Raw genomic sequence first — 26,594 nt, forward strand, 5'->3', positions numbered from 1 at the left:
TCGGTTAATTGTCCTCTTGGTTTCAGCTCAGGCCATGATCTCACTGGTGGTGGGATAGAGCCCTGTGTCTGGCTCTGCGCTCAGCAGGGAGTCTGCTTGAGATTCTCTCCCTCTGTGCCCCCCCCCCCAGTGCTTGCACTCTCCCTCCCTCCCTCTTTCTCTAAAATAAAATAAATCTCAAAAAAATGCTAAAGGGAATTTCAGCTTGTAAATGGAAGCATACACAACTAATCAAAACGATAGTTATAGATTTAAAAAATAAGATTAATAATTTGAATTTCACAACCTAAAGAAAAGCTAGGGTTTTCTATTTGTAACTTTATTTTTTTTTAAGATTTTATTTATTTCAGGGGCGCCTGGGTGGCTCAGTCATTAAGCGTCTGCCTTCGACTCGGGTCGTGATCCTGAGGTCTTGGTATCAAGCCCTGTAATGGGCTCCCTGCTCCGCAGGAAGCCTACTTCTCCCTTTCCCACTCCCCCTGCTTGTGTTCCCTCTCTCACCGTGTCTCTCTCTGTGAAATAAATAAAATCTTTAAAAAGATTTTTAAATCTTGCGCTGGTGGGCAAGCATGAGTGGGGGAGGGGCAGAGGGAGAAGCAGGCTCCCCACTGAGCAGGGAGCCCCATGCGGGGCTCCATCCCAGGACCCTGGGAAATGACCTGAGCTGAAGGCAGATGCTTAATGGGCTGAGCGACCCAGGTGCCTCTCTATTTGTAACTTTAATACATCACATTAAAGATGTAATGTTGAGGGGCGCCTGGGTGGCTCAGTCAGTTGAGTGTCCAACCCTTGATTTCAGCTCAGGTCATGATCTCAGGGTCGTGACCTTCAAGTTCTTTCTGAACTTCATTTGACATTGAACTTGGGGTGTGAACATCCCTGGCTCCCTCACAGCTAATGCCTCTGGCCCTGAATGTTTCCAGCTCAGAGAAAAGACTGGAACTTTGGTGCTTCCAAGTGCCATACAGCTAATGTAGATTCCTGGGCATCACCCCAGAACCTGAATCTCTGTGGATGAGGTCGGAGAATCTGCTTTTTACTATTTGCAAAGAACCTCTAGCCAAGTGAGTTTCAGGTACTGTCAATGAGGGTCTTCTGGCTGCACTTATGCAGAAAATACACTAAAGCAGAAGGTCAATTCCCTGGGTGGTCCAGAGAGTGCTTTCTCAGCATGAGCTGGACCTGGCTTCTCTTGGCTGGCCCTCTTTCCAGGGGCAGTTTGACTCTCTCTCAAAGGGCTCATGAAGGGGGTGCCTGGGTGGCTCAGTGTGTTAAGTGTTCGACTCTCGGTTTTAGCTCAGGTCATGATCTCAGGGTTGTGGGATCAAACCCCACGTCCAGCTCCGGGTGCTCCCCCCTCCCAAAATAAATTTAAAAAAACTTTTTTTTTTTTTTAAAAGGCTCTTGCATGTAGGGGGAAGCCTCAGTAAATGAAGGCCAGTTAGCTGCTACCTCTGAACAAACCTCAAAGCTCAGTGCTTTGAACAAACAGGCATTTATTGTTAATGACTCTACAAGTTAGTGGGGGCAGGGAGAGGGTTCGGGTTCTGGCTGGCCTCACATGTTGGGTTCTGCTGGTTTGTAGTACGAGTGAGGATGGCTTCTGCTGGGACAACTGGCTGACCTCATATAGTGTCTCATCCCAGCGGGCCACCCTGGACATGCTCACATTGGGGCTGGGCAGGGTTCCAAGAGAACAAGAGGGAGCTCCAAGGCCACATGAGGCCCGGCCTCCGAACCAGCACACAGCCACTTCTGCTGCCCCCTATTGGCCAACACAAGTCAGCCCAGATTCAAGGACTGAGGGAAATAGACTGCCTCTTAGTGGGAGGTCACGAGGCAGGGGACCTGGATACTGGAGACATTTTGCCATCAATCTAGAACATAAGGCCTGCCCTCAGGCCACAGCCTCAGGGGCTGGCCCAAGGCCTATTCCCCCTCAGGTTGGTATGGAGCAGAAGCTCCAGGTACTCTGAGCAGCTGCCCAGTCCAAGAGGGCAGTTAGGGACGTTGGTGTGCCCTGCCAACCAGCATCATTGCCAATAGCACCTCCCTGCCTCTGCTCGAGAAGCCAGTTGGAGAGGTGAAGGGTTGTTCTCCCCTCCTCCTGCCACGGTGCTTGCTTTGGGCACCGATAAAGACCTTCCCCCACTGCAGGAACTGGCTCCGCAGAGCTTGTTCAATTCAGGCCAGTGAGACTGGAGCAGATGTTCACACAAGGCCTTGAGGACAGACAACCCTCCTGAGAGAGCCACCAGGGAGAGATGACCCTTCTTCCTCGATTTCGTGAGGCTGGAACTGCTACCAGCTTGAAGACCAAACTCCTGCATCAGGCGTGTCCTGAAGCCCACCCCACCTTTGGACTGCCAGTTACAGGAGTTAATAGTTCATCCTTTGAAACTCTCAGAGCTCCTGAGGGACTCTGGACAGGTCATCATCAATGTATTTCCTTGATATCAAATGAAGTGGGTTTGAATCACATGTAACACAGGATATAAGAAATGTCACATTTGTTTCTTTAAATGAAATTTAATCTGCCCCCAGCCTTTTTGACAGGGAGGTAGGAAATTCCTTTCTATTGACCTGGGTAAGTCCTGCGTTTCTGACACTGTTCAAAATACTGGGGGAGAACGCTTGTGTTCAGTCTGTTGTCTTACTTCAAAATGCCCATGTTCCTGGTTGGAATGTGCCCTGAGGTCCAGCCTCCCTCTCTGAGGTGTCATCTCCCCCGCAGACCCAAGGAGGATGTCAGCTTTGGGGGCATCTCTCTCCTGGACACCTACCTACTTGGCTGTTTCCAGCCTCTCCCCCACGGCCTTGCCCAGACTCTGTGCTCTCTGGAGCTGCACACCTTGTGCTTCAGTCATGAATCTGCATTTCCACAGCATGCTTTCGCTGGGTCAGCCTGTCCACAAGGTCATGCCCTCTCCAGCCTGGCGCTGGATCCAGAGGAACCAAGAAAATGAGTGTGTCCTTGTCTGGGCTCATGCCCACTGTCTCCAGTCATGTTCCTTTGGTGTTGCTGGAGAAGGCTGGGTGGCGCTCTAAAATCATGCAGACTTAGCTTTGGGTGAAGGCTTTTGGGGCTGGTTACTTTACCTCTTTGAGGACTCCGGGCCTCATCAGCAGAATGGGGGTAGGGGACAGTTCCTGCCTCCCCATGGGCCCCCTCCCCGCTATGGCCGCAGTGAGGTTTGCTGGAGATAAGTCAGGAGATAGGCCATTTCCCAGGGGCTCAAGCATCCTGGCCCCTTCAACCAAACTCACGCGCACAACCACACAGGTTAAGCCGTCAGACTCCGGGCAGAGAGGGGGATTCCAAGTTTTCACGTGCAGAGGTGGCTCTGGGAGCTTTGAGGAGGGGCGTGGCCAATGCTTTGCCCTGGGCCCTAGGTAAGGGCTAGGACCTAGGCAAGGGTGGCCAGATTTACCATATAAAATACAGGACACCCAGTAAGTCTGAATTGCCGGTAAAAAGCGGATACTTTTTTTGGCGCGTTTGTCCCAGGCAGTAACTGGGCGTCTTACATTTCATACCGCAACCCTGTTCTGGGCGGGGGGCTCTGCGGCGGCTGAGGGCGTGGAGCCGGGCGAAGGGGCGGAGGAAGAGGAGGCGCGCCCCGCCCGCCGCACCGTCGCCCGCGCGGGATGCGCGGCGGCTGGGCGGCGGGCCCGGCCCGGCTCAGGCGGCCTCCAGGCGGCGCCCGGGCCCGCCGGCCGAGCTACTCAGCAGCAGCGCCCGCAGCCGGCGCTCCCGGCTCCGCTGCAGCTCCTGCCAGTGCCGCTCCTCCAAGTGCGCCTGCGGACGGGCCCTCGGCGAGGTCGGCGCGGGCCCAGCGACCCTGCGCCCCCATCCGCGGCCTCCCCCGCCCCCCGAGGACGCCGGGCCCCCAGCCTCCCGCCAGCTCCCGGAGCTCACCCACGGCCGAGGGCGCGCGGGCCCCGGCGCCGACGCCGGCTTCGGGGCTGCCTGCGTGCGGCGGCGCTCCGCCACCTTCTCTTGGATCTTGCGCTGCAGCTCCAGCACGCGCTCGTCCCGCGAGGGCGTCCCCGGGGCCGCAGACCGGGCTTTCCTCTCCTCCCACCTGAGCGGGCGACAGGGCGGCCTGAGGAGGGGCCCTAGCCGCAGGTTACGGGAGTGTTTCCGTGCCGGGGGAGAGGCTCTCCGAGGACCGCCGGGGTGCCGCGCGGCGCCACGGCCTGTTGGCTCTGCACGTAACGTCATGGAAACGTACCCCATGTCTATTAGCTACGGAGGTCTTTGGAGCAAAAAAGGGAAAACCCTCTTTTACCTTGGGCTCTCCTTGCCACTCTTGCCTAGGGGCAAGAGCTGCGAATACAGCTTTGCAAATCTCTATCATACTAGGCCATTTTTCCTTCCAAAATGAGGCCTCACTCTACAGACTGTTCCCTGATGGCTTTGGGTTAAGTGCACATCACGGCACCGCCAGGCAGACTGCCCACGAGAATGGTCCTGGTGAATCAATGCCACGAGGTCTGGCTGCACGCGGAGGGCTCCAGGAGCCTCGTTAGCAGGTTTGCATCCTTGGAGGCTCCCCAGCACCAACCAGACTGCACGTGGGGTCTGTCAGGCCGAGTCTGGAAGCGGTGAAGTCTCCCACGTGCCTGCCACCTTGGGGACCTGCTGGGTGGCCAGCCAGCCTTGCCTGGACAGCCCCCACAGTTGTCACAGGGCCTCCTCCAATTCTAACCCGAGCAGCAGTCGCTCAGGATCAATAGTGATGGGTTTTGTGACAGTCCTCCCTTCTGTCCACCCCACCCCAGTTACACACTTTCTCTGGAGCCCTGGGTGCCAGACCCTGAACCAGGCTATGCTATGACAGGGCTGGGTGCCACCTGACCCAGGGGGGTGACCATGCTGCCACGGGACAGACGCATGGGGCTGGAAAAGCCACCACAGTGTTCCCCAAAAAAGGGGGTACGTGTGCACGTGCTCTCCATTAAAAGAGAGAAGTCAAGTCAAGATGCCTGACAATCAAATGCTGTGTGAATCTCAGCCAGGTTCTGGTTTAAAAAGAAAAAAAAAAAGACAATTACAGCACACAATCTTTTAAAACTATAGCAGACAGTCTTGGGACCCTAGGGAAACATGAATACGGAGAGGATATTTAGATGATGGGAATTTTTGTTGAAATATCTAGTTGTGTAATTGTGCTGTGGTTATGCAGGAACATGTCTTTTTTTCAGAAGATGCACACCAAAGTGTTCAGGAGTGAAGAGTGTCTGATGTCTGCAACTACTTCCAGATGGTTCTTTAGGGACAGATAAGTGGCTAGCTAGATGGAACACATGGCAAAGGTCGTACTCGTGACCTACATGGGAACATTTTGCATCCAAGCCCTCACTGCACGATTTTTTCACATCTGAAAATGATATATAAAATAGTTGGGGTGGGAGAAGCTATTGCAAGGAAACTGCAGGAGGGCGGTGTGTTGTTGTAGGGAGAACCCGCCCGGGAGGAGGCTCGCTGCGTGCTCCTGCCAGAGGCGCCTGCCCCGGGGACCACCAGTACCGACCTCAAGGCCGCAGACCTCCCCATGGCCGCGCGGCACAGTGAGATCTGCTCCACCATATTCTGCAGTTCCTGGCTTCTGGCGCGCTTGCCCTGGATGATCTGGTCTCGCTTCTCTTCCTCTTCGCGCCGCTGGGTCTCCTTGAGCAGGGCCAGCCGCTCACGAAGCTCCACCACAGACATCTCCCCTTCCAGGCCATACCCAGGGATCTGCAGGGTGATGGGGAGAGCCGAAGCTGGGAGTCAGGCCCATGCCCAGCCTGCAGGGCCGTCTCCTGTGCCCTGACGTGTCTTCTGCCCCAGCACTGGTGCCCCTCCCCCAATTCCCTCGGTCTGGCCTCTGTGCCCAGGAGACCTCCTTCCCTCTGCTCAGGAGCCCTGTGTAACATGTCTGCCACTCAGCCTCTCCAGCCTGGACCCCCCTCTGGTGACTGCACATCGCAGCTGGGTGCCCTGTAGGCGCCTCTACTGGGGTAGGGCCCAAACGGAGCTCACTGCTGTCTCCCCAAGCCAGGCCCCATGGCCTGGGCTGAGTGCCCTCTGGACTTCCCACATCCCCTGGGATCAGGCCCAGTTCCCAGACCAGCTGCCGTGGCCCTTCCAGGCCGGCTCCCGCCTCACCAGATGCCAGCCTGGCTTCTCCTGGTTCTTCGCACACAGGCTTCCAGAGACCAGTGCTCTCCTCTCAGCCTCTGTGCATCCAGCCTCTGCGCACCTGCACTGTTCTTACACTGCCCTGCCCGCCTGGGCCTGGGGAGTCCTGCGACCACCTTCAACCTGTTGAAGCCTAGCTTGTGAAGCCTACCTTGCCCCCTCCCAGGGCCCCTGGGCCCTGGCCCCCGGAGGTCACAGAGGTCTCCCTGACAGGACTGTGGAGTCTTGGGCCAGCCCTAGGCCTGGCACGTGGCAGGTGCCGCATCCACAGCTGGGCGTGCCACTCGTGCCGGGTGGACCTTGGCTTGGGACCGGTGGGAATTGTGGACATGCCCTCCCATGGCAGTGCCAGGCTCCCCTAGGACAGGCCGTGTCCTTACCTGGGTCAGGTCCACGAGCTTGCCCTTGCGCACGGGCTGGGTCTCCAGGGCCCGAAGCTGGGAGACGAGCTCGCAGCGCTCCTTCTGCTCCTCCTTGGCTGCCTGTAGAGTGCGCTGCAGCAGCTCCCGGCTCTCCTCTATCACCTCCTGAACTTGGGGGCCAAGCAGGGTGCTGAGGGGCTCGGAGGGCAGCCGGCCCAGCCCCAGCCTTCCCTTGAGAGCAGCTGGGCTCTTGCCAACCACGGTGGCTCACTTGAGGCCGGAAGCCGGCCTGGGACCTGAGCTGGGGTGGGGGGGTTGGCAGAGCTGGGCGCGGCCTCATGGTGCCGGGCCCCCCATTGTACCTATCTGCCTTCGGCTCTTCAGGAGCTTCATCTGCGCCAGCTTAACATTCTTCTGCACCTCTGTCACCTGCTCCACCAGCTCCTTCATGGACCTTTCCTCCTGGAGGCGCCTCTCAGCACACTGCTGCTTCAGCTCAGCCATCTGCTCAGACAGCCAACCCAGCATGGTCAGAGCCGGAGGTGCCCCCTGGAGCAGGCCTGTATCCCCCCACCCCCCACCGCCGTCTGCCCCAGCCCCAAGAGCTGCATGAGGTCCGGAGAGCAGAACCTGTCCCTGACCCTGAGTCACCTTGGAGCCCGGATCTAAGCTCATCAGCTCCTGGGAGTCCCCTGGAGGTCAGGGCCTACTGGGGAGGTTCCACCTCATATCCTCCCTTCCTCCACTGTAGTCCTGGGGAAACCAAGTCAGAACCACTGGGTTTGCCCCGAAGCCCACCCACCCCTGGACTCCAGCTGAGAGAGGAGGGCACTCATTGCTTGGAAGCCCTGCGGAGCACAGCACATGCCAGCCCCCTGGGCAGCCTCAGGCTTCTGTCACATGAGCCCCCAGGCATGTCCTGCTGGTCACCCCGCTCTCTTCTTTCTCACGGTGCCTCGTTAGTGAAGACTCTTAAACGACGGAACAGGGGCGGTTTTGCCACTTGGACGCATGTGACCGGAACCCTCCTGTGTGTTCAGGTGCTTCTCGCCTCTTTGGCCCTGCGCTGCATTCATTAGCCTCGTAAGGAGATGTCCCGAATTGTAGCCGGCTTATTTTTGTGGCTGTATGTTTGGGGGACTATATCACAAAGCTTTCATCCATTCTACTGTGGATGGACATTGCAGATTGCTTCCAGTTTGGTGCTATGGTGAACAATTCAGAATACTATTTTTAGTCCTCAAGACGCTGTAAGGCACAGCGTGGGGTTTACACCTCCATCACTGGCCCAGGGTGGCCACGGAGCTAGCGAACTCCCGGCCCTGGCCACCTGTGCAATGGGGGCTCATCTTCAGCTGCACAGTAAGCGGGAATCAGCCTGCAGGCAGCTTGGACTTCAGGCTTAGAGACGGCGACACGAAGTAATCGTTCTGTAATACAATTTGCTGGTGTGCATAAAAAATGGCTCTTGACCATCCCTTTCGATTTATACCATAAAGTAAGGAAGTGCTCACACAGCAAAAGGACAGAGGGCAGTCAGAGGGACACAGGGGCCAACCTGAAAGAGCTCCCAAAAGCCAAGGCTTGCAGCAAAATCAATACTGTCCTATTGGGTGATAACACAAAGTGTAAAACAAATATTCGTGAGTCCCCACTGAAAGAAGTGATTGAATATATAAGTAAGTGAGGGAGAAGAGAGGAGTCCTCCGGGCAGAAGAATTCTCAGTAGGTGCCCACTCCTTGAGTGTGGGCTTTGCTTGGAGACCCCCTTCTGTGGAGTTCCGAATGGTGGGGGGAGACAATGGCAGTGGAGAGACCTGGCAGGCACGACCTTGGCCACGGGACCAAGGTCAACATCACAGGGATGAGTCTGTTGAAAGCAGATGCCCTTGAGAGAGTGTGATGAGAAGATCACTTTGCTTCTGCAGTCTTGCTCCCAAAACCCACAACCCCGGTCTAACCATGAGAAGAGCATCAGACATGTCTCCACCCAGGGGCATTCTACAGGACACCTGACCAGCTCTCCTCCAAACTGTCAAGGTCATCAAAAACAAGGAAAGTCTGAGAAACTGTGACAGCCAAGAAGAGTCTGAAACATGACCTTTATTTTATTTTAAAGATTTATTTATTTGACAGAGAGAGAGAGCGAGAGAAGGAACACAAGCAGGGGGAGAGGGAGAGGGAGAAGCAGGCTTCCCGCAGCGCAGGGAGCCTGATGTGGGGCTCGATCCCAGGACCCCGGGAACATGACCTGAGCCGAAGGCAGACGCTTAATGACTGAGCCACCCAGGCGCCCCTGAGACATGACCTTTAAATGTAACATGGGGTCCTGGGACAGGAAAAGGGCATTTGTGTGGGGGGAAAAAAAACGAGCTCAAATCCTAAGGAGGTGTGGAGTTTAGTGAAGAGTCATGTACCAATGTTAGCTACTTAGCTGTGACAAATATCCCATGGTGCAGTGGGCCAGTGTCTCCCCCAAATTCACATCTACCTGGAACCTCAGAATGTGATCTCATGTCCAATTAGCTGAGGATCTCAAGATGAAGTCATCCTGGATTTAGGGTGGGCCCTAAATCCCATGACAAGTGTTCCTAAGAAGAGGAGAGGACACAGAGAGATGTGGACGCATGACACATGACTGTGTGAGGATGAAGGCAGAGATTGGGGTGAGACCGCCACATACCACAGAGTTCCTGGGGTCACCAGCAACTGGAAGAGGCAAAGAAGGATCCTCTCTGAGGAGCTTAGCAGAGAGCGTAGCCCCGCTGCCACCTTCCTTGACCTTGGACCTGGGGCCTCCAGAACTGTGATCTGAGCCCTCCGGGCCGTGGGGCTTTGTTGTGGCAGCCCTGGAGACCTGGTGTGGTGCTGGAAGATGTCACCAGCAGGGAACACTCTGCACTATCTTTGCAACTTTTCTGTAACTCTTAAAAAACTGCTCCAAAATAAAATCGTATTTTTAAAAGTACTTTCGAAAACTTGGTAATAAATGGAAAAATGCTCATGTGGAAATATGAGGTGAAAAGAGGTGGGCTACCAAAATCTGCGAGGGGTCTTATCTCATGTGAGTAAAGTACAGACAAAACCCGAACGAACCCTGGGCGAGGAGGCCGGCCCTGCGGGGTCCCCAGGCCCCAGCCAGGCTGCATCTCAGGGACAGCACAGACATAGCTCGGGGACAGCTAGGAGGGAGGAGAAGAGGCAGCATCTCCTGGCTCTCCATAAATGTGCCTGCAACAAGGGGGTGGGCAGCGCAGGACCAAGGACAAGGCCGAAGCTGGGGAGGAAGACACACAGGACTTGGGGCACCTAGGGGCTCAGTCGGTTAAGCATCTGCCTTTGGCTCGGGTCATGATCGCGGGGTCCTGGGATCGAGCCCCACGTCAGGTTCCCTGCTCAGCGGGGAGCCTGCTTCTCCCTCTCCCTCCGCTGCTCCCCCTGCTTGTGCTCTCTCTCTGTCTCAAATAAATCAGTAAAATATTAAAAAAAAAAAAAAAAAAAGACACACAAGACTGTAAGTGCCGTCTCTGCCTGGACCAGCTCTGCTACCTCAGGCCCTGCCAGCATCTACGCTGGTGAATGAAGACGGGGGTACCCACCACCTCAGCCCCTCCAGAGGGGTGCAGAGGGCAGGGCGGCGGGAAGGGCTCCCGTGGGCCAGGCTGTAGCCATGGAACCTCTGACCAGCTGAGGCAAAAGTTCCAGTTAATGCTGTAAGAGTCATCATCCAACAGGAACAATACAAGAGAAACTGAAATCCCTTTCTCTTCAAATATTTAGTGCTGTCTAATCTGCCTAATATATTTATATAAAGCATATTAGTCACGTAAATGCGTGTAACTGCAATTCCAGGATGGGGAAGGAAACGTCAGAGGATACCATGTGGCAACCTGCCTTCCCCGCCCCCCCAGCAGTAACAAGAGTAGTGTCATCAGAGGCCTGGTGGAAAGTGAGGACCCAAGTGGTGTGGAGACCTCTCCTGACATGCTTGCCATGTGACAGTGGAGGCCAAATGGGGAGCTAGTGTAAGGTACTCCCACCTTTGCCAGGCAGGGAGGTATGCAGGCAGGTCTAGCCAGAGTTCTTGCAAAGTAATGAGGAACCCCCCACTCAGGGGTCAACAAAGGCCAACCAGGAAGTCTGGATTGCTAGGCCCACCTGGAAGTAATATGGCAGCTCCCCATCTTCCCCTACCTGTGTGAGAGGGAGCCAGCCAAGACAAGGGTTTAAATAAGATCCAGAGTCCCATAATATACAAATGTTTGGGTTTCAGTAAAAAAATCACTCATCATACCAAAAGCCAGGATGATGTCAAGCTGAATGCAGACAATAAATGCTGAGATGACAAAGATGCTAGGTTTGACAAAGATTTTTAAAGAAGCCATTATAGAAATGCTTCAGTGGCAATTATGAACATGTTTGAGACAAATGAAAAAAATAGTTTCAGCAAAGAAATAAAGCCTTAGCAAAGAAATAGAAGACATAAAGAAAAAACAAATGGAAATTTTAGAACTAAAAACCATAATAGATGAAATAGAAAATTCAATGGATAGCTTCACTGGCAGATGGAGGGAAGGAGTAAAGAATCCGTGAACTTGAAGATAGAACAGTGGAGAGAAATCACCCAATCTGAACGTAACAGAGAAAAGAGACTGAATGAGCAAAACCTCAAGGACCTGTGGGACAATCAAAAACATCTATCACTCCTGTCATCAGAGTCCCAGGAAAGAGGAAACAGGATGAAGAGGAAAAAGTACTTCAGAAAGTCATGGCTAAAACTTCCCAAATTTGGCAAAAGACATAAGCCTAGAAATTCAAGAAGCTCAGTGAACCCCAAAGATGCCCACGGTGAGACATATTGTAATTAAATTTCTGAAAACTAAAGGCAAAAAAAAAAAATCTTGAAAACAGCCAGAGAAAAATGACACATTACTTATAAGGGAGAAACTATGTGAATGACAATGGGTTTCTCATCAGAAACCACAGAGGCCAGAGGAAGACGCACAGTATTTTTCAGGGGCACCTGGGTGGCTCAGTCGTTAAGCGTCTGCCTTCAGTTCTGGTCATGATCCCAGGGTCCTGGGATCGAGCCCCGTATTGGGCTCCCTGCTCACTGGGAAGTCTGCTTCTCCCTCTCCCACTCCCCCTGTTTGTGTTCCCTCTCTCTTACTGTCTCTCTGTCTGTCAAATAAATAAAATCTTAAAAAAAAAAAAAAAAAAAAGAATCGTCAACCCACAATACCATACCCAGCAAAAATATTGATCAGGAAAGAAGGAAAAACAAAGACAGCCTCATATGAAGGAAAACTAAGTATTTGTTGTCAGCAGACCTGCCCTAAAATCATGGCTAAAAAAGTTCTTCGGAAAGTGATAAGAGAAGGGAACTTGGGACGTCAGAAAGGAAGACAGAACATGGGAAGCAAATATGTGGGAAACACAACAGACTTTCCTTCTCCTCTGGAGGCTTCTAAATTATGTCTGATGGTAGAAGCAAAAATTATAACACTGTCTGGTGTGGCTCTAAATGTGTGTAGAGAAAATATTTAAGATAATTCTGTCATGAAACTGGGAAGGAAACAGGACTTGGGAGGTAAGATTTCTAGACCTCACTCAAATTGTTAAAATGACAACACTTGGGACGCCTGGGTGGCTCAGTCAGGTAAGCATCTGCCTTTAGCTCAGGTCATGATCCCAGGGTCTTGGGATCGAATCCCACATCGCTTCTCCCTCTGCTGCTGCTTCCCCTGCTCGTGCTCTCTCTCTTTCTGACAAATAAAATAAAATCTTAAAAAAAAAGTTTTAAAAAAATAAGTAAAATGACAACACTTGCAGGCGGTGATAAGTTATGTATGCACGATGTAATACTTAGAGCAATGACTAAAAAAGCTATATTAAGAGATACACTATAGGGGCGCCTGGGTGGCTTAGACGGTTAGGCATCTGCCTTTAGCTCACGTCATGTTCCCAGGGTCCTGGGATCGAGCCCCGTGTTGGGCTCCCTGCTGGGCAGGGAGCCTGCTTCTCCCTCTCCCTCTGCCTGCTGCTCCCCCTGCCTGTACTCTCTCTCTGTCAAATAAAAAATAAAAAATCTTAAAAAAAAAAAGAGAGATACACTATAGATAAATCAAAGTGAAATTTAAAAAGATGAGCAAATAACCCATAGGAAGGCAAGAAAAAGAAAATAAAGAGAAACAAAAATAGGACAATCATGGGGCACCTGGGTGGCTCAGTCGTTAAGTGTCTGCCTTCAGCTCGGGTCATGATCCCAGGGTACTGGGATCGAGTCCCGCATCGGGCTCCCTGCTCGGCAGGAAGCCTGCTTCTCCTTCTCCCACCCCCCCTGCTTGTGTTCCGTCTCTCGCTGTGTCTCTCTCTGTCAAATAAATAAATAAAATTAAAAAAAAATGTAACTGGCCCAGATATGCCAATAGTAGATATTGGCAGGGTGGATTAAAAAACATGACTGAGGGGCACCTAGGTGGCTCAGTCATTAAGCATCTGCCTTCGGCTCAGGTCATGATCTCAGGGTCCTGGGATCGAGCCCCGCATCGGGCTCCCTGCTCGGCAGGAAGCCTGCTTCTCCCTCTCCCACTCCCCCTGCTTGTGTTCCCTCTCTCGCTGTGTCTCTCTCTGTCAAATAAATAAATAAAATCTTAAAAAAAAAAAGAATGAAAGAGGTTATATCACTATAGACCCTAAAGACACTAAGGAAAAAAAAAGGGGGTCATAATAGGATATTATAAACAACTCTACATGCATAAATTTGACAACTTAGTGGAATGGGCAAATTCCTTAAAAAAAAAACACAAACAACCACAACTCACCCATTATGAAGCAGAGCATTTGAACAGCCCTATAACTTTAATGGAAATTAAATTTGTAATTTGAAAGTTTTCAAAAAATAAATCTCCAGGCTTAGATGATTTCACTAGAGAATTTTGCAAAATGTTGAAAGAATTGACACCAATTCTACACAATCTCCCCCAGAAAATAAAAGAGAGGAGAACACCTCCAAATTCATCTTATGAAGCTGGTATGACTCTGATACCGAGACCAGACAAAGTCAGCCAAGGAAGAAAACCACAGATTAACATCCCACGTGAAACTATATGCAGAAACACTTGAAAAAAATCAAAATAGTAGCAAATACAATTAGCATATATAAAAAGAATTATATACCATAACCAAGTGGGGTTTATGGTAGAGATGCGAAGCTGGTTCAATATTTGAAACTCTGTCATGTGATAATAATTCATCACTTTGTCATGAATCTACTATATTCACAGCCCAAAGAAGAAAAGTCACATGATCATATCCATTGATGCAGAAAAGCATTTGATGATACTCAACACCTTTTCATAATAAAAACTTGTGGAACTTTGTCAACTTGCTAGAGAGTACATCCACAAAAACTTACATCCCAACATCAGTACTTAACAGTGAAAGACTGATTTCCCCTGATATCAGGAACTAGGCACAAATGTATGCTCTCATTCTTACCCAACACAGGCCTAGAAGTTCTAGCCAGTGCAATAGCCCAGAAGAGCAAATGATAGGAATGCAGTTCAGAAATAAAGAAATAAACTGTTCTTTACAGATGACATGATTGTCTACATAGAAAATCCCAAGGAATCTATGACAAAACTCCTTGTTTGTCCTAGAAAAATAATAAGGGAGTTCAGCAAGGTCACAAGATATAAAATCAATACACAAAAGTCAATTACATTTTAATATGCTAGCATTGAATACATGGACACAAGAATTAAAAATACAATACCACTTACAATTACTCAAAAAAAGAAAAGAAATACTTAGGCACAAATCTAACAGAACATGTACAGGACTTGGATGCTAAACAACACAGATGAAAGAAATAAAAAATTTAAATAAATGGAGAGACATAGTGCATTCATGGATTGGAAGACTCAAATGGTTGGCCCCAAAAGTGGATCCAGATCTCAGACCATGTACAAGAATAATCTTCGAGTGGATTCGAGATCCAGATGTAAAAATGAAATACAAATACTAGAGAACACATGGGTCAATTGCTCTCTAACGTGGGTATAGGAAAAACCGTTCTTTTTGCTCTTCAGAATGTGGACACAATAAAAGGAAAGCTTGGTAAGTTTGCACTGCAAAACACATCATAAGCAAAGCTGAGTGACCAACTGGAGGAAATTGTCTACAATATACTATAAAGAGTTACTTTCCCTAATGTGTGAAGAGCTTTTTTTTTTTTTTTTAAGATTTTATTTATTTATTTGACAGAGAGAGAGAGAGAGAGCACAAGTAGGCAGAGTGGCAGGCAGATGGAGAGGGAGAAGCAGGCTCCCCGCCGAGCAGGGAGCCAGACGTGGGGCTCAATCCCAAGGCCCCAGGATCATGACCCGAGCCGAAGGCAGCCGCTTAACCGACTGAGCCACCCAGGACCCCATGTGTGAAGAACTCTTCAAAATGAAAGAAATGAAGGCTAAGAGCTTATCGGAAAGTGCCTGATGGATCTTTGGCACAGAGACCACGCAGTGGGGAGGGGCCGTGTCTTCAACAAGTGGTGCTGGGAAAACTGGACCCCTACCTCACAGCACACACAAAAATCAATTCAGAGTGGACTAAAGACTTGAGCATAAGACCTGAAATCACAAACTCGTAGAAGAAAACAGGAGAAAAGCTCCCTCACGTTGGCCTTAGCTATGTTGGGGGGTGGGTAGTTGACATCAAAACCACAGGCAATAAGAACAAAAATGAACTACTGGGACTATTTCAAACTGAAAGTTTTCAGCACAGCATAACCAACCAAATGAAAAAGTCACCTATGCAATGGGAGAAAGCATTTGCAAACTGTAGATCCAATAAGAGGTTAACGTCCAAAATACACAAGGTACTCTTACAACTCAGTAGCAAAAAAAGAGCCAAATACCCTGACTAAAAAATAGGCAAAGAATGTGAATATTTTCCCAAAGGCGATAAAAAAATGGCCAAGGGGTATATGTAAAGATGCTCATCCTTACTAGTTATCGGAGAAAAGCAAATCAAAATGACCATGAGCTATCACCTTACACCTGTTAGGATGGCTGTCATAACAGTCAAAAGACAACAAATATGGGCGAGAATGTGGAGAAAAGGGGTGCCCGAGGGTGGGAGTGTGAACTGGTGCAGCCATTATGGAAAACAGTATTTTAACGTTTCCTCAAAAAATTAAAAATAGAATTACCAGTTTTTAAAAAATAGTTTCTAGGGCGCCTGGGTGGCTCAGTTGGTTAAGCGACTGCCTTCGGATCAGGCCATGATCCTGGAGTCCCTGGATCGAGTCCCGCATCGGGCTCCCTGCTTGGCAGGGAGCCTGCTTCTCCCTCTGACCCTCCCCCCTCTCATGTGCTCTCTCTCACTCTCTCTCTCTCAAATAAATAAATAAAATCTTTAAAAAAAAATAAAATAAAATAAAAATAAATAAATAAATAATAGTTTCTATTTATTCATTTGAGGGAGAGAGAGTCAGGGGGAAGGAGAGAGAATCTGAAGCAGACTCCACACTGAGCTCAGAGCCCGACCTCACAATGCTGAGATAGTGACCTGAGCTGAAATCAACAGTCGGACGCTCAACCGACTGAGCCACCCAGGCGCCCCGTCACATCACACACCTTAAACATATGGGAGTCTTACTCGTCAATCACGTCTCAGTAAAGCTGTGAAAAAATGGACAAAAGCCATGAAGAGAGAGTTCACAGAAGAAGTCACAGAAATGGGTCTTAAATATATGAAACACGCTCAGCCCCACACCTAACACATGACAGGCACGTCAGCACGGTGCCGAGATGCCCTGTCACGCCCACAGGCTCAGCACAAATCTCTGAATTCAGTGCAGTGCACCCAGGCGGGGTCCTGGGGGCCCGGCCCCTTGCACAACACCTGCAGAAGGCAACGCAGCATCTCTGATGAGACTGCATGCCCTGGACAACGTGAACAGGGCAACACAGCCAAAGCCCTGCGTTCTGTTACTTTCTACTCATCGACGTCCCCTGGAAGAGCTCCCCTTGAGAGCCCCCCTCCCCCGACGCCAGAAGCTTGCACGGGCCTTATTCATTGCAGATGCTGCACTGACAACATGTGTAAGGAAAGAGGGACGTAAGAAGTGTGTGTAGGCAAGTGTACAAACTCGCTTTGAAGGAAAGACAGAAAAGATCGTCCAGAAATTAATGGAAATAAGAGCTGAGGGGGTAGGTGGAAATGGGCTCCCAAGAAGGGACACTCCTCTGGGTCTATTGTTCATATCGTTTTGACTTCCTATTTGTAAGAAAGGAAACTGAAAAGGAAGGAAAAGCAAACCCTGACATCTAATAGAAACAGACACAGACAAGTTTATCAAAAAGGCGCTCAGGAGGCCGCAGGTCCTCAGGGGCACATGTCTGAGGATGGACAGGGCTGCAGTTGGGCCGCGGAGCCCAGGCCCCTTGGAGGCCCTCTGCAAGGAACAGGCTTTCAGGGAAACACAGGGTGGGGGTCCCCACCTGGGCCGCCTGTCCTGGCAGGAGGACGAGCCCAGACCAATATGTCTACAGCTCCTGAAGTGGTAACGTGGATGCCCACAGACCCTTCTATGGGACAGGACACCAGATGCAAATGTGCCACATGTGGGCTCTCCAGAAGTTTCAGGTCTTCCTTCATGTGTGGATGTGTGGGCCAGACGACTCTGCTGGTGGGGGCGGGGAGGGAGTCTGGACCAGAAGTGCCGGCCCGACTGTCCGCCCAGAGAGCCTCTAGAACCCCCCTGCCCCCCCCGCCCCCAACCACCACGGGAAGAGCCAGGCCCATGGCCCTCGGCAGCCCCACATCTTCTGGGGGTCAGACAGGCCCCCCGGCCGGCCCCCGGGCCCCCAGCCGCTCCCGCAAGGCTGCGTCACCTCCTCCTTCTTCTGGTCGGCCTTCTGCTTGTTCTCCTGCGTGAGGTGCTGCCGGGCCAGGATGGCCTCCTCGCGGCTCAGCTTCCCCTGCAGCCTCCGGCACGCACTTGCGGCCAGTTCCTCCTCCCGGTCCTTCGCCTGCATCTCCTTCTGCCACTCGAGGAACTCAGAGAAGTCCCCGGCTCCGTCCACAAGCTTATCCACCCTGGGGAAGGGGGGCAAGAGGTGGGGCTTGGGGTCCCCCCAGGTCAGGGCCTGCACTGGCTAACCGGGATGCCACAGGTTCCCCCGGGGGGCAGTGGCCCTCACAGGCGTGGGGCGCTCTTCACCCAGTCCCAGCCACACCACCCACCCACTGTCCACCTGTCCCTGTCCTGTGCATCCAGCCTCCAGCCACTTGTTTGTCTACTCACTGGACTGTCCATCGGCCTTCCCCATCTACCCGTCTATCGGCCATCCCTCTGTCCACTTTTCTGTCCTCTCATCCATCTGGGCAGCCACCCAAACTCCCACCCACAGCCCAGCTCATGGGTAAGCACAGGGTCTGCCACGCTGGTGGTCTGTGGGGGGAGGGGGGCATCAGGAAGGGGTCTGAAAAGGAGGTGACCCCTGACAGAGGTCTGGGCTGGGCTAGCTTTCTGCTAAGTCCTCTTCTGTCCCGTCCATTTCCCTCACTGAGGCAGGATTATCTTCCTTGGATACAGCTGTGACCCCAACACTGGCCTGCTTGTGGACCCCACCAAAGCACCACAGCCACCGGGCCCCCTCTATTCCCACAAGAGCCATGCCCTGCACCTCCTCCTCTAAGGGGGGTGAGGAGCTGCCGCCCCCACCTCTGCAGCTCTTGCTCCACCTGCCGCTGGTATAAAGAGCCTTCTCGGAGGATGGCAGCGGTGTTCAGCTTGACCGGGACCTCATTAGGCTGCAGGAGAGAGGGGGGCGGCTGCAGTGGGGTGGAGGGGGAGGGGAGACTCGGGGTAGCAGGTGCCCCTTGCCCTTCCCACTTGCCCTTGCCTCCGGCTCTGGCCATCCGAGGCCCTGGGCACAGAACAGGCCAGGAGGTGGGTGTCCAGGGGCAGGGGACTGATACCCGTGCCCACCCGGACCAGTCAGGAGCACCCCTCACCTTGTAGAAGGTCAGCTTTGGAGTCTTAAGGATTCGGGGCATGGACTGAAGCTGCAGCTTCTTCTTGGAGGCCTGTAGAAGGCAGGGCCTGGCACCCATACCCACCAGGTGCCCTTAAACACACCCTGGGGAGGTGGTGGGCCCTGCACCCCTGGGAGGGCCAGCTCCCTCCTCTCCATCCTAACTCCAGCTGCTCACCCGTGTTCCCAGCCTGCCCCCTGCACGTGCGTCCCCCAGGGTAGCACCCTATCCTCCAGTGCCCTCCCCAGCCTTTCTGGGGTGTCGGGCCTCCCAGAAGGGGGCAGGGAAAGAGTGGGCCTGCCAGGCCTGAGGACAGCGGTTCCCAGTCAGGGGAGCTTGAACCTCCGGGCTTGGGGCCCGTCCCCCTAGCTGCTCCCTGGGGATGGCTTCCACAACCTTTCCTGGCTGCTCCCCAGGTTGGCTCTCGGCCCGCTGCTTTGTGGACACCCCCGGGACAGGCCCCACGGCTGCAGTGTGCAGAGCTGTGGGTCGAAGGGCACCTCCTGGGGACCTGCCATCACCGCCACCCCCCCTGCCCCAGCTGCTTGTGGGGACCATAGCCGGCTGCCACCAGGGGGGCCCACAGGGGGAGGGCAGGGCCGGCCCAGCTCCTCAGGAGTGAGCCGCCACCGAGAATAGGCCTTCCTTGTCCTGCTCCCTTTACTTTTCCCTTATTGACAAACATACTGGGGTTTTTGTTTTTCTCATAGAAATATTAGGTGCTAAGCACGGAAATCTGGGAACCTGGGAACCCCAGAGAGCACGGAAGACGCGTGCCTGCAGTGGTCTGGGAGGTGCGTCCGCACCTGCAAGCTCAGGCTGCGCTCAGCCTGGCTCGGGGAGCCTGCCCCTCTGTGAACCGAGCCTGGAAAGGCTAAATGAGGGGCTCATTGTGTCGCTGCCGGCAGGGCATTGGGAGCAATGTGTCCGTGCCACCATGAAGACTGACCCAGGGTGTGGAGCGCCGGGGGTTACCTGCATCAGGGGCTCCTCCCGGGACCTGGGCACCGCACACCGCATCTCCTCGATGTTCGCCTTTAGCAGCAGCTCCTGCAAGCAGCGCGTGACTCTGGCCCTACTGACCACCGGCCGGCGTCCTTGGGCCCCAGAGGGGATGAGGGCACGGACCAGCTCCCCACTCCTCCCCCATTCTTTGCACAGAACCTCCCACCCCCCCACCTTCCCACCCCCCACCAAGGGCTCTAAGAAGGCAGGCGTCGCGGAAGGCTCCTCACCTCGGCCTTCCAGCGATTAAATCTCTTGGTCATCTCTAGCAGCTGCCGCTCCTTGGGCGGCTGGTAGGTGCTCCTGGGGATCTGGTGGGGTGGCGGGAGAGGAGTCTGCCGTCATCGGCTATGGTTCAGAGGGGTGTGTGGAGGTGCCAGGCTGGCGGCCAGCTGGATGTGGGTGCGGGAGGGTGCTGCCCATGCCAGGAGAGGCAGGGCTGGAAGGGAAGCTGCTGAGCTCTGACTGGGATCCCCTGGGTGCTGGTGGTCATCCAGGGGAAGGAAAGGAAGGATGTCAGGCCAGCAGCAAGAAGGAAGGTGGCCGAGCATAGTGCCCAGGCCCAGGAGACACTGGACGAACAGGCAGGTGACTGGGTGGCCAGGGGATGAGGGAGGAGGCCTGGAGGGGCAGGTGAGGCCAGGAGAGTGTCATGGAGCCCAGGAAAGTGAGTGTCATGGAGCCCAGGAAAGGGAAGGGGCCGCAGCATTAATACTGCAGAGACCAGGGTGGCCTGAGAAGTATCCGTGGGGTCTAGTGACGGGGACCCTCGCCAGCCTGGAGGGGGCATGTCCGTGGGGGGTGGGGTAGGGACAGCCTGGGAAGCCCTGAGCTCCAGACCCTAATTCTTGGGCCTCTGCCCTGTGTGTCTAAGGAGCATCCGAAAACTCGAGGGACCTGATACAGGTGAGGGGTTTATGGAAAGCCTCTCTGGGCAGACAAATTGCAATGAGACCTAAGGGTGGTGGGAGTGGGTTGGGACCCTGGGCCCCCGAGCACCACCCCCTTACCCTCCATGCAATCCTCAATTCTGTGAAGAAACCAGATTGGTTCTGGGCAGCTGAGTCCACCAAGGTGCTTGGGGCAGGGACCATAACCAGTCAGAACATTGCACCCCGATCACGGTGATCAACTCAAGGGGAGGCCCGCCACCTGAGCTGGTCTAATCATAGCGTCATGGAATTCTTGGCCCTAGATGTCCTCTCACGTCCTGGATGGTTTGCTACAATGACGGAAATTTGCCCAAAGATAAAGGTGACCCATAGAAGCACAGCTAGGACTCTGATCAAACCAGAAGCAGTTAGTTCTCTATGGTCTAAACCAGATCAAGCTGCTTTTTCCTGTTATTTGCAATACAATGCATCCTAACTGGCAGGAGAACTCAGCAAGTTAAGGAGAGGGAGAAGAGGGAGGGGAAGAGGGTCTAGGCAGATGGGATAGATGTGCAAAGGCCCTGGGGTAGGGACAGCCCCATATGACTGGGGTCACACAGACAGACATTATCAATGGCCCATGACCTGAAGAGTATATGGTGATGTACGTGTGTGCTGGGCACTATTTAATAGGGAGGGAGAGGTATGCTGCAACAGGCTCCAAGTACGCTCCAAGTGCCGAGTCCAGATGGGTCTGAGCCCCATGGTCCCCCAGCCTCATTTCATGTCACTGACCAGACCTCAGTATGTGGAGCACAGGAATCCACCAGGCAGGCTCTAGGTCAGCTGGGTGGGGTCATTAAACACTCCTGGTCTGGTCCAGAGCACCCTCGGCCCTGGGAAGAGCCCAGCCTGCTACTTGCTCACAGCCGGGCCCACGGCAAATGCCTGCACTTACTGGTTTTGACTTGGCCACGACAGGGACCGGCTCGGGGACTGGAATGGCGCGGGGCCGGGGGACAGTCAGGTTGAACTCCTTGGGCTCTGTGACCTTGGCCTTGCTCTTTGAGAGAGGGGGCTGAATGGCCATCACTTCCTCCAGCTGGTGGATCAGCTCCTGGACCTCTGGCTGCCATCTTGAAGGGAAAGGTGGGAGAAGCTGCTTAGGGCCACTTCCAAAGCAGGTCAACTAGGGCACGGTCCTTGGGATCCAAAGGACCCCCCCCAAACACCTGGGTCTACCCCAGGGTGGGGGTGATAATGTCTCTGATGCAGGCATGGTACCAGCCACACCCCAGAGTCACACAGCAGGTGGGGAAGCTGGGCCAGCAGCACCGGTCTCAAGCCACGCTGGTGAGTGAGTGAGTGGGGAGCTGGGAGAACGGGACAGAGAGATCCTTGCTGCGGAGTCCAGCGAGTCTGAGGAGGAGCGGCAGTGGGGACATGGAGCTAATCTGGGCCAGCGGGCGGCCCAGGGGAAGGAGGCCAGGGCAAGCTGGAGATTGCTGGAAGGTTCCTGGAGCTGTGCCGTTAGTGACAGGTGGAGAAGGGGCTGCCCTGGAGCAGGAGTTTGGGCAGGGCATGGCCCACATCAGCAGCCTGGCCAGTGGGGCTCCCCTGAGGGCAGACTGCATGGTTTGGAGAGTTCCTGCCCCAGCTTGAGGGCCACGGCCCCCAGAGGAAGGAAGGGCATGTCCGAGGGCCAACGGAGAGTGGGATCTCAGGGGGGGCAGGTGGGGCAAGGCAGGTCTGGGATGGGGCTGGTCCTATAGTGGGCAATGGTAGGGGTGGTGGGGCAGGGGGTGGGGCACCCTGGAAGCAGGCTGAACCTGGAGGTAGCTCCCAGGGCCCGCAGGCCGGGCTCCTGCTGGCAGCCCTGTGGACGGACAGTGAATCCAGCCTGGCTGGGACTGAGGACTTTCTTCCAGGGCAGGGGCAGCTCAAGGGACATCCCACAACTCCAGGGCCACGGTTTCCTTCCCATGGAAGGGCTTCTGCCTTCCCTGGGCCTCTGGTCTCCTGTATACAACTGGTATCTAACGTGGTCTGCTTGTGCCCAAACAGTCTCTCTGTCCCCAGGAAGACAAGGTGGACCCCGCCCCCAGCCCTATCAGAAGGGAAGCCACAGGGAGCAGCTTCACCCTGCCCCCCATGCTGGTCCTTCTCCTGCGGGTCCTGGCCTGTGCGTGTGAAACCAGCGTTTTCCCAAGCCTGTCAGGGGACATGGGGACAGGCAATGAGGGCGGCTTTGGGGAGTGGGGTGCAGGGAGGCTCCCAGCCTGGCCCACCTCATCAGGGGGTCGATCCAGTTCTCTCTCACATGGGCGGTCTCATAGATGAGGCTCCACTCATCCTTGATCCAGGAGCACAGGTTTAAGGGATTGAAGAAGAACCCGAGGAACTGAGGGAGAAGCAGGAACCACTGTGGGGGGCTCGGGCCCAGACCCCCCAACCTGGTGAAACCCCCAGCTCTCCCCACACAGAAAGCCAGTGTCCAGCGGGCAGGTGTGGCTAATGCACCGTGAGAGGAGACCTCTGTCCACCCCAGGGCAGGTGGCCCCTCATGACAGACCCTCCCTCCCCAGAACAGAGGGGAGCCTGACCTTGCTCACCTGCTGGGCTGGGGTGCCTGCTCTGGGGAGCTGCCCCTCCCCCTGTGGACTTCTACACACGGTATCTGGGCTTTCGGGGCAGCCCACCCCAGTCCTGGAGCATGCCCCAGCCAAGCAGGGCCCATCCCCACTGGTGCGGACCCTGTGCTTGAGCCAGCAGCCCAGGACCTGCAAGGCCCACACCCCACTTCTGGAGAGTTCTTGGTGGGGACAGACGGACAGTGGCCTGCCTCCCCCCATGCCCCCCGTGGGCTCCAGAATACCAAGAACAGAGGTGCACCGTTTCTGGCAGCCTGCCCCTGCTTGCCCAGGACAGTACCAGTGGTGGGCCCTCAAGGGACTGAGGATGTGTGCCCTGGGATGGACCAGACCCTGCCACAGCAGGAGTCTCCTGCGACTGTGGGGTCCTAACAACTGCTTTCCAGTCTGGACCCTCAAGTGTAACAGATCTGATTCTGGAAGATACAGCACAGTTTGGCTTCTCAGTGGAGGCCAGCCACCTTGGGGAGCTGGAGGCTTCTGCAGAGCAGGCTGGCCATCACTTGGGGTGGCTGTGGCCACAGGAGCGGCCGTCTGCACTGCTGAGATGAACCTCAGGCCCCAGCCCTTGTCCGAGGGGTGGCCACACCTTGGGCCTCTTGGGGGGCTGCTCTGTAGGGGTGTCCACCAAGCTGAAGCCACACTCCGGCTTGGAGGGCCTTGTCTAGTCAGGGGACCACTACAGGCCACTCAAGCCAGGCTCTGGAAAACTGGCTGGAAGGGGAGGCCACGTGCTGCTGCAGTCCCCCAGGAGAGCTTCGTGTGGACTAGGAAATATGATGCCTCCGTCTGGTCCCCAAAAGTGCACCCTGAGCTGTGGGCCTTGGGAACAGATCGTTTACTGGGCCGGGCCAGGCAGCACAAGAGTTGTGTGTCAGCGTCTGCCTTCGGCTCAGGTCATGATCCCGGGGTCCTGCGATTGAGTCCCGCATCGGGCTCCCTGCTCAGCGGGGAGTCTGCTTCTCCCTCTCCCTGCCGCTTCCCCTGCTTGTGCTCTCTCTCACTTGTTCTCCCTCAATGAAATAAATAAAATCTTTAAAAAAAAGGAGACGCAGGGGAGGTGGTGGTGGGGGTTTCACCTTGTGCATCTTGTCCACGGGCTGGGCCCGGACAATGTCACAGAAGAGCTGAAAGCCGAGTTCCTCCAGCTGGAACGTGGCCAGGTAGCAGATCACTAAGGAGACAGGGCCGATGAGCGTGGGGCAGACCCTGGGGTGTCGTCTCCCGTGCCCCCTAGCATTTGACCTTGGGGGAGTCAGCCAGAGGCCAGGGGCCCGACGGGTGCGCTGCAGGCCCCACCACCATCAGGGCGGGAGCTCCACCTGGCGCCCCGTGAAAATGGCAGGATGACACCATAGCACGAATGTCTCCTACAGGTGAGTGTGCGGTGCCTTCCATCCCACTTCCACACACATTAACTCATTTGATGAGTTCTCAGAAATTCCAGAAGTCCCCTGGGTAAAAGTAAGTCATTGTGGATTTTCGTTTGTTAATTCTGAGAGACCGAATAGCCTCGAGCTCACTGGAACTTGAACGCCCTGGGCCAGGTGAGGGTCGTCTGCGGGACTGTTGGTCACACCGACTGCCAGGTGGGCCAGTGACGCGCTGCTGACTTGAGCCGAGTGCCCAGGGGTGCGGGGGTGGCCCAGGAGCCAGCTCTGGACCTGGCCTCCAGCCACTAAGCTAGGCCCCCCAGCACTCCTCAGTCCCCATCCCTTCCCCCTGGACAGGAGCCCTGCGGCCTTTAGTGGGCCTGGAGTCTGTGTCCATGTCGCCAGGTGGACCCTGGTCTGCCCACTCACAGGCACCCACGAGGACCCAACGAGGTAAGAGACCGTGGGAGACCTCGGAAAACACAAGTGCCGCAGAAAGAGCAGGAGCCCGAGGAGTGTCCTTTCGCTCCCACTTCACCCGGTCATCACAGCTGCTGCGAGTCTGCGGCCCTCATGCCAGAGACAAGGGCCACAGGCCTGGCCTGCAGGGACACCTACCCTCGAAGAGGTTGTAGTCGGCCCGTGGGCAGAGCCGGCCGGCCCGCACGTAGAAGGCGTCCACCACCACGGCCAGCAGCTTCCGGTACTCGAGGCACCCGGACAGGACCTCCAAAATGAATGCCTGCTTCTGGGGGCTCAGAGTCTAGAAAAGAAACAGCCAGGAGGGGGCCATGGGCCAGGGCCAGGTGCCCCTCCATACGGGGGAAGAGCTCAGTCGGGCCACTCCCCCCAGAGCAGTGCGCAGAGCCTCAGACCCAGACCCTCTGACCACCACCCAGGATGTGGTCCCTAGGGTGCTCCTGGATAGTGATGGTGAGCTGGGGGCAAACACAGAAATAAACATGGAAATGATGCATTAAAACGAACGCTCCAAAAGGACAAATATGTGATTTCACAAATAGGAGACCCCTGGAGGAGCCAGATTCCCAGGACAGAAAGCAGGATGCTGGGCGCCAGGGGCGAGGGCAGGGGGTGGGCAGCTAGGGATTCATGGGGACAGTTATGGTTGGGGAAGAGGAGAAGGTTCTGGGGACGGAGGGTGGGGATGGCTGCGCAATGTGAAGCGTGCGCTTAACATGGTTAAGATGGTAAATTCTACCTCACGCGGGACGCCTGGGTGGCTCAGTCGGTTAAGCGGCTGCCTTCGGCCCAGGTCATGATCCCAGGGTCCTGGGATCGAGTCCCACATCGGGCTCCTTGCTCAGCAGGGAACCTGCTTCTCCCTCTCTCTCCCTCTCCTTGTGCTCTCTCTGTCAAACAAATAAAATCTTAAAAAAAAAAAATTCTACCTCACATGTGTGTGTGTGTTTTTTTAAGATTTTATTTATTTATTTGACAGAGAGAGACACAGCGAAAGAGGGAACACAAGCAGAGGGAGTGGGAGAGGGAGAAGCAGGCTTCCCACGGAGCAGGGAGCCCGATGCGGGGCCCTCACGTGTGTTTTACCACAGTAAGAGAAAAGACGAGCAAGCTCTTATAAAGGTTTCCAAACGAGTTATTAAAAAAGTAAGCCTCGGGCGCCTGGGTGGCTCAGTTGGTTAAGCGACTGCCTTCGGCTCAGGTCATGATCCCGAGTCCCTGGATCGAGTCCCGCATCGGGCTCCCTGCTCGGCAGGGAGCCTGCTTCTGCCTCTGACCCTCCCCCCTCTCATGTGCTCTCTCTCTCTCATTCTCTCTGTCTCAAATAAATAAATAAAATCTTAAAAAAAAAAAAAAAAAAGTAAGCCTCGGGGCGCCTGGGCGGCTCAGTCATTAAGCATCTGCTTTCAGCTCAGGTCATGATCCCAGGGTCCTGGGATCGAGCCCCGCATCGGGCTCCTTGCTCCTCGGGGAGCCTGCTTCTCCCTCTCCCACTCCCCCTGCTTGTGTTCTCTCTCTGGCTGTCTCTCTCTCTGTGAAATAAATAAATAAAATCTTAAAAAAAAAAAAGTAACCCCCAAAGGAAAAGAAAATGGTAAGGGGGCCTCTGTGGGACTCCT

At 54.3% G+C, this 26,594-nt stretch overlaps 1 protein-coding gene across 1 annotated transcript in view; it reads right to left on the reverse strand.

The window, feature by feature from the left end:
* Window positions 1-3,682: 3,682 nt before the first annotated feature.
* Window positions 3,683-26,594, reverse strand: part of CFAP99 (cilia and flagella associated protein 99) — a 31,757-nt gene continuing 8,845 nt past the window's right edge. The window contains exons 2-15 of the mRNA XM_035004449.1: window positions 25,114-25,258; window positions 24,202-24,296; window positions 22,760-22,872; window positions 21,430-21,607; window positions 19,830-19,910; window positions 19,595-19,644; window positions 18,574-18,661; window positions 18,281-18,369; window positions 17,448-17,652; window positions 6,912-7,053; window positions 6,568-6,719; window positions 5,538-5,743; window positions 3,920-4,085; window positions 3,683-3,799 (exon numbers count right to left, since the gene is read on the reverse strand). Coding sequence (XP_034860340.1) covers window positions 3,683-3,799; window positions 3,920-4,085; window positions 5,538-5,743; window positions 6,568-6,719; window positions 6,912-7,053; window positions 17,448-17,652; window positions 18,281-18,369; window positions 18,574-18,661; window positions 19,595-19,644; window positions 19,830-19,910; window positions 21,430-21,607; window positions 22,760-22,872; window positions 24,202-24,296; window positions 25,114-25,258 — 1,827 coding nt within the window. The remainder of the gene's footprint in view (window positions 3,800-3,919; window positions 4,086-5,537; window positions 5,744-6,567; window positions 6,720-6,911; window positions 7,054-17,447; window positions 17,653-18,280; window positions 18,370-18,573; window positions 18,662-19,594; window positions 19,645-19,829; window positions 19,911-21,429; window positions 21,608-22,759; window positions 22,873-24,201; window positions 24,297-25,113; window positions 25,259-26,594) is intronic.

Source organism: Mirounga leonina, unplaced genomic scaffold (genome assembly GCF_011800145.1).
Source record: "Mirounga leonina isolate KUSES-001 unplaced genomic scaffold, KU_Mleo_1.0 Mir_129, whole genome shotgun sequence".
Lineage (NCBI taxonomy): Eukaryota > Metazoa > Chordata > Mammalia > Carnivora > Phocidae > Mirounga > Mirounga leonina.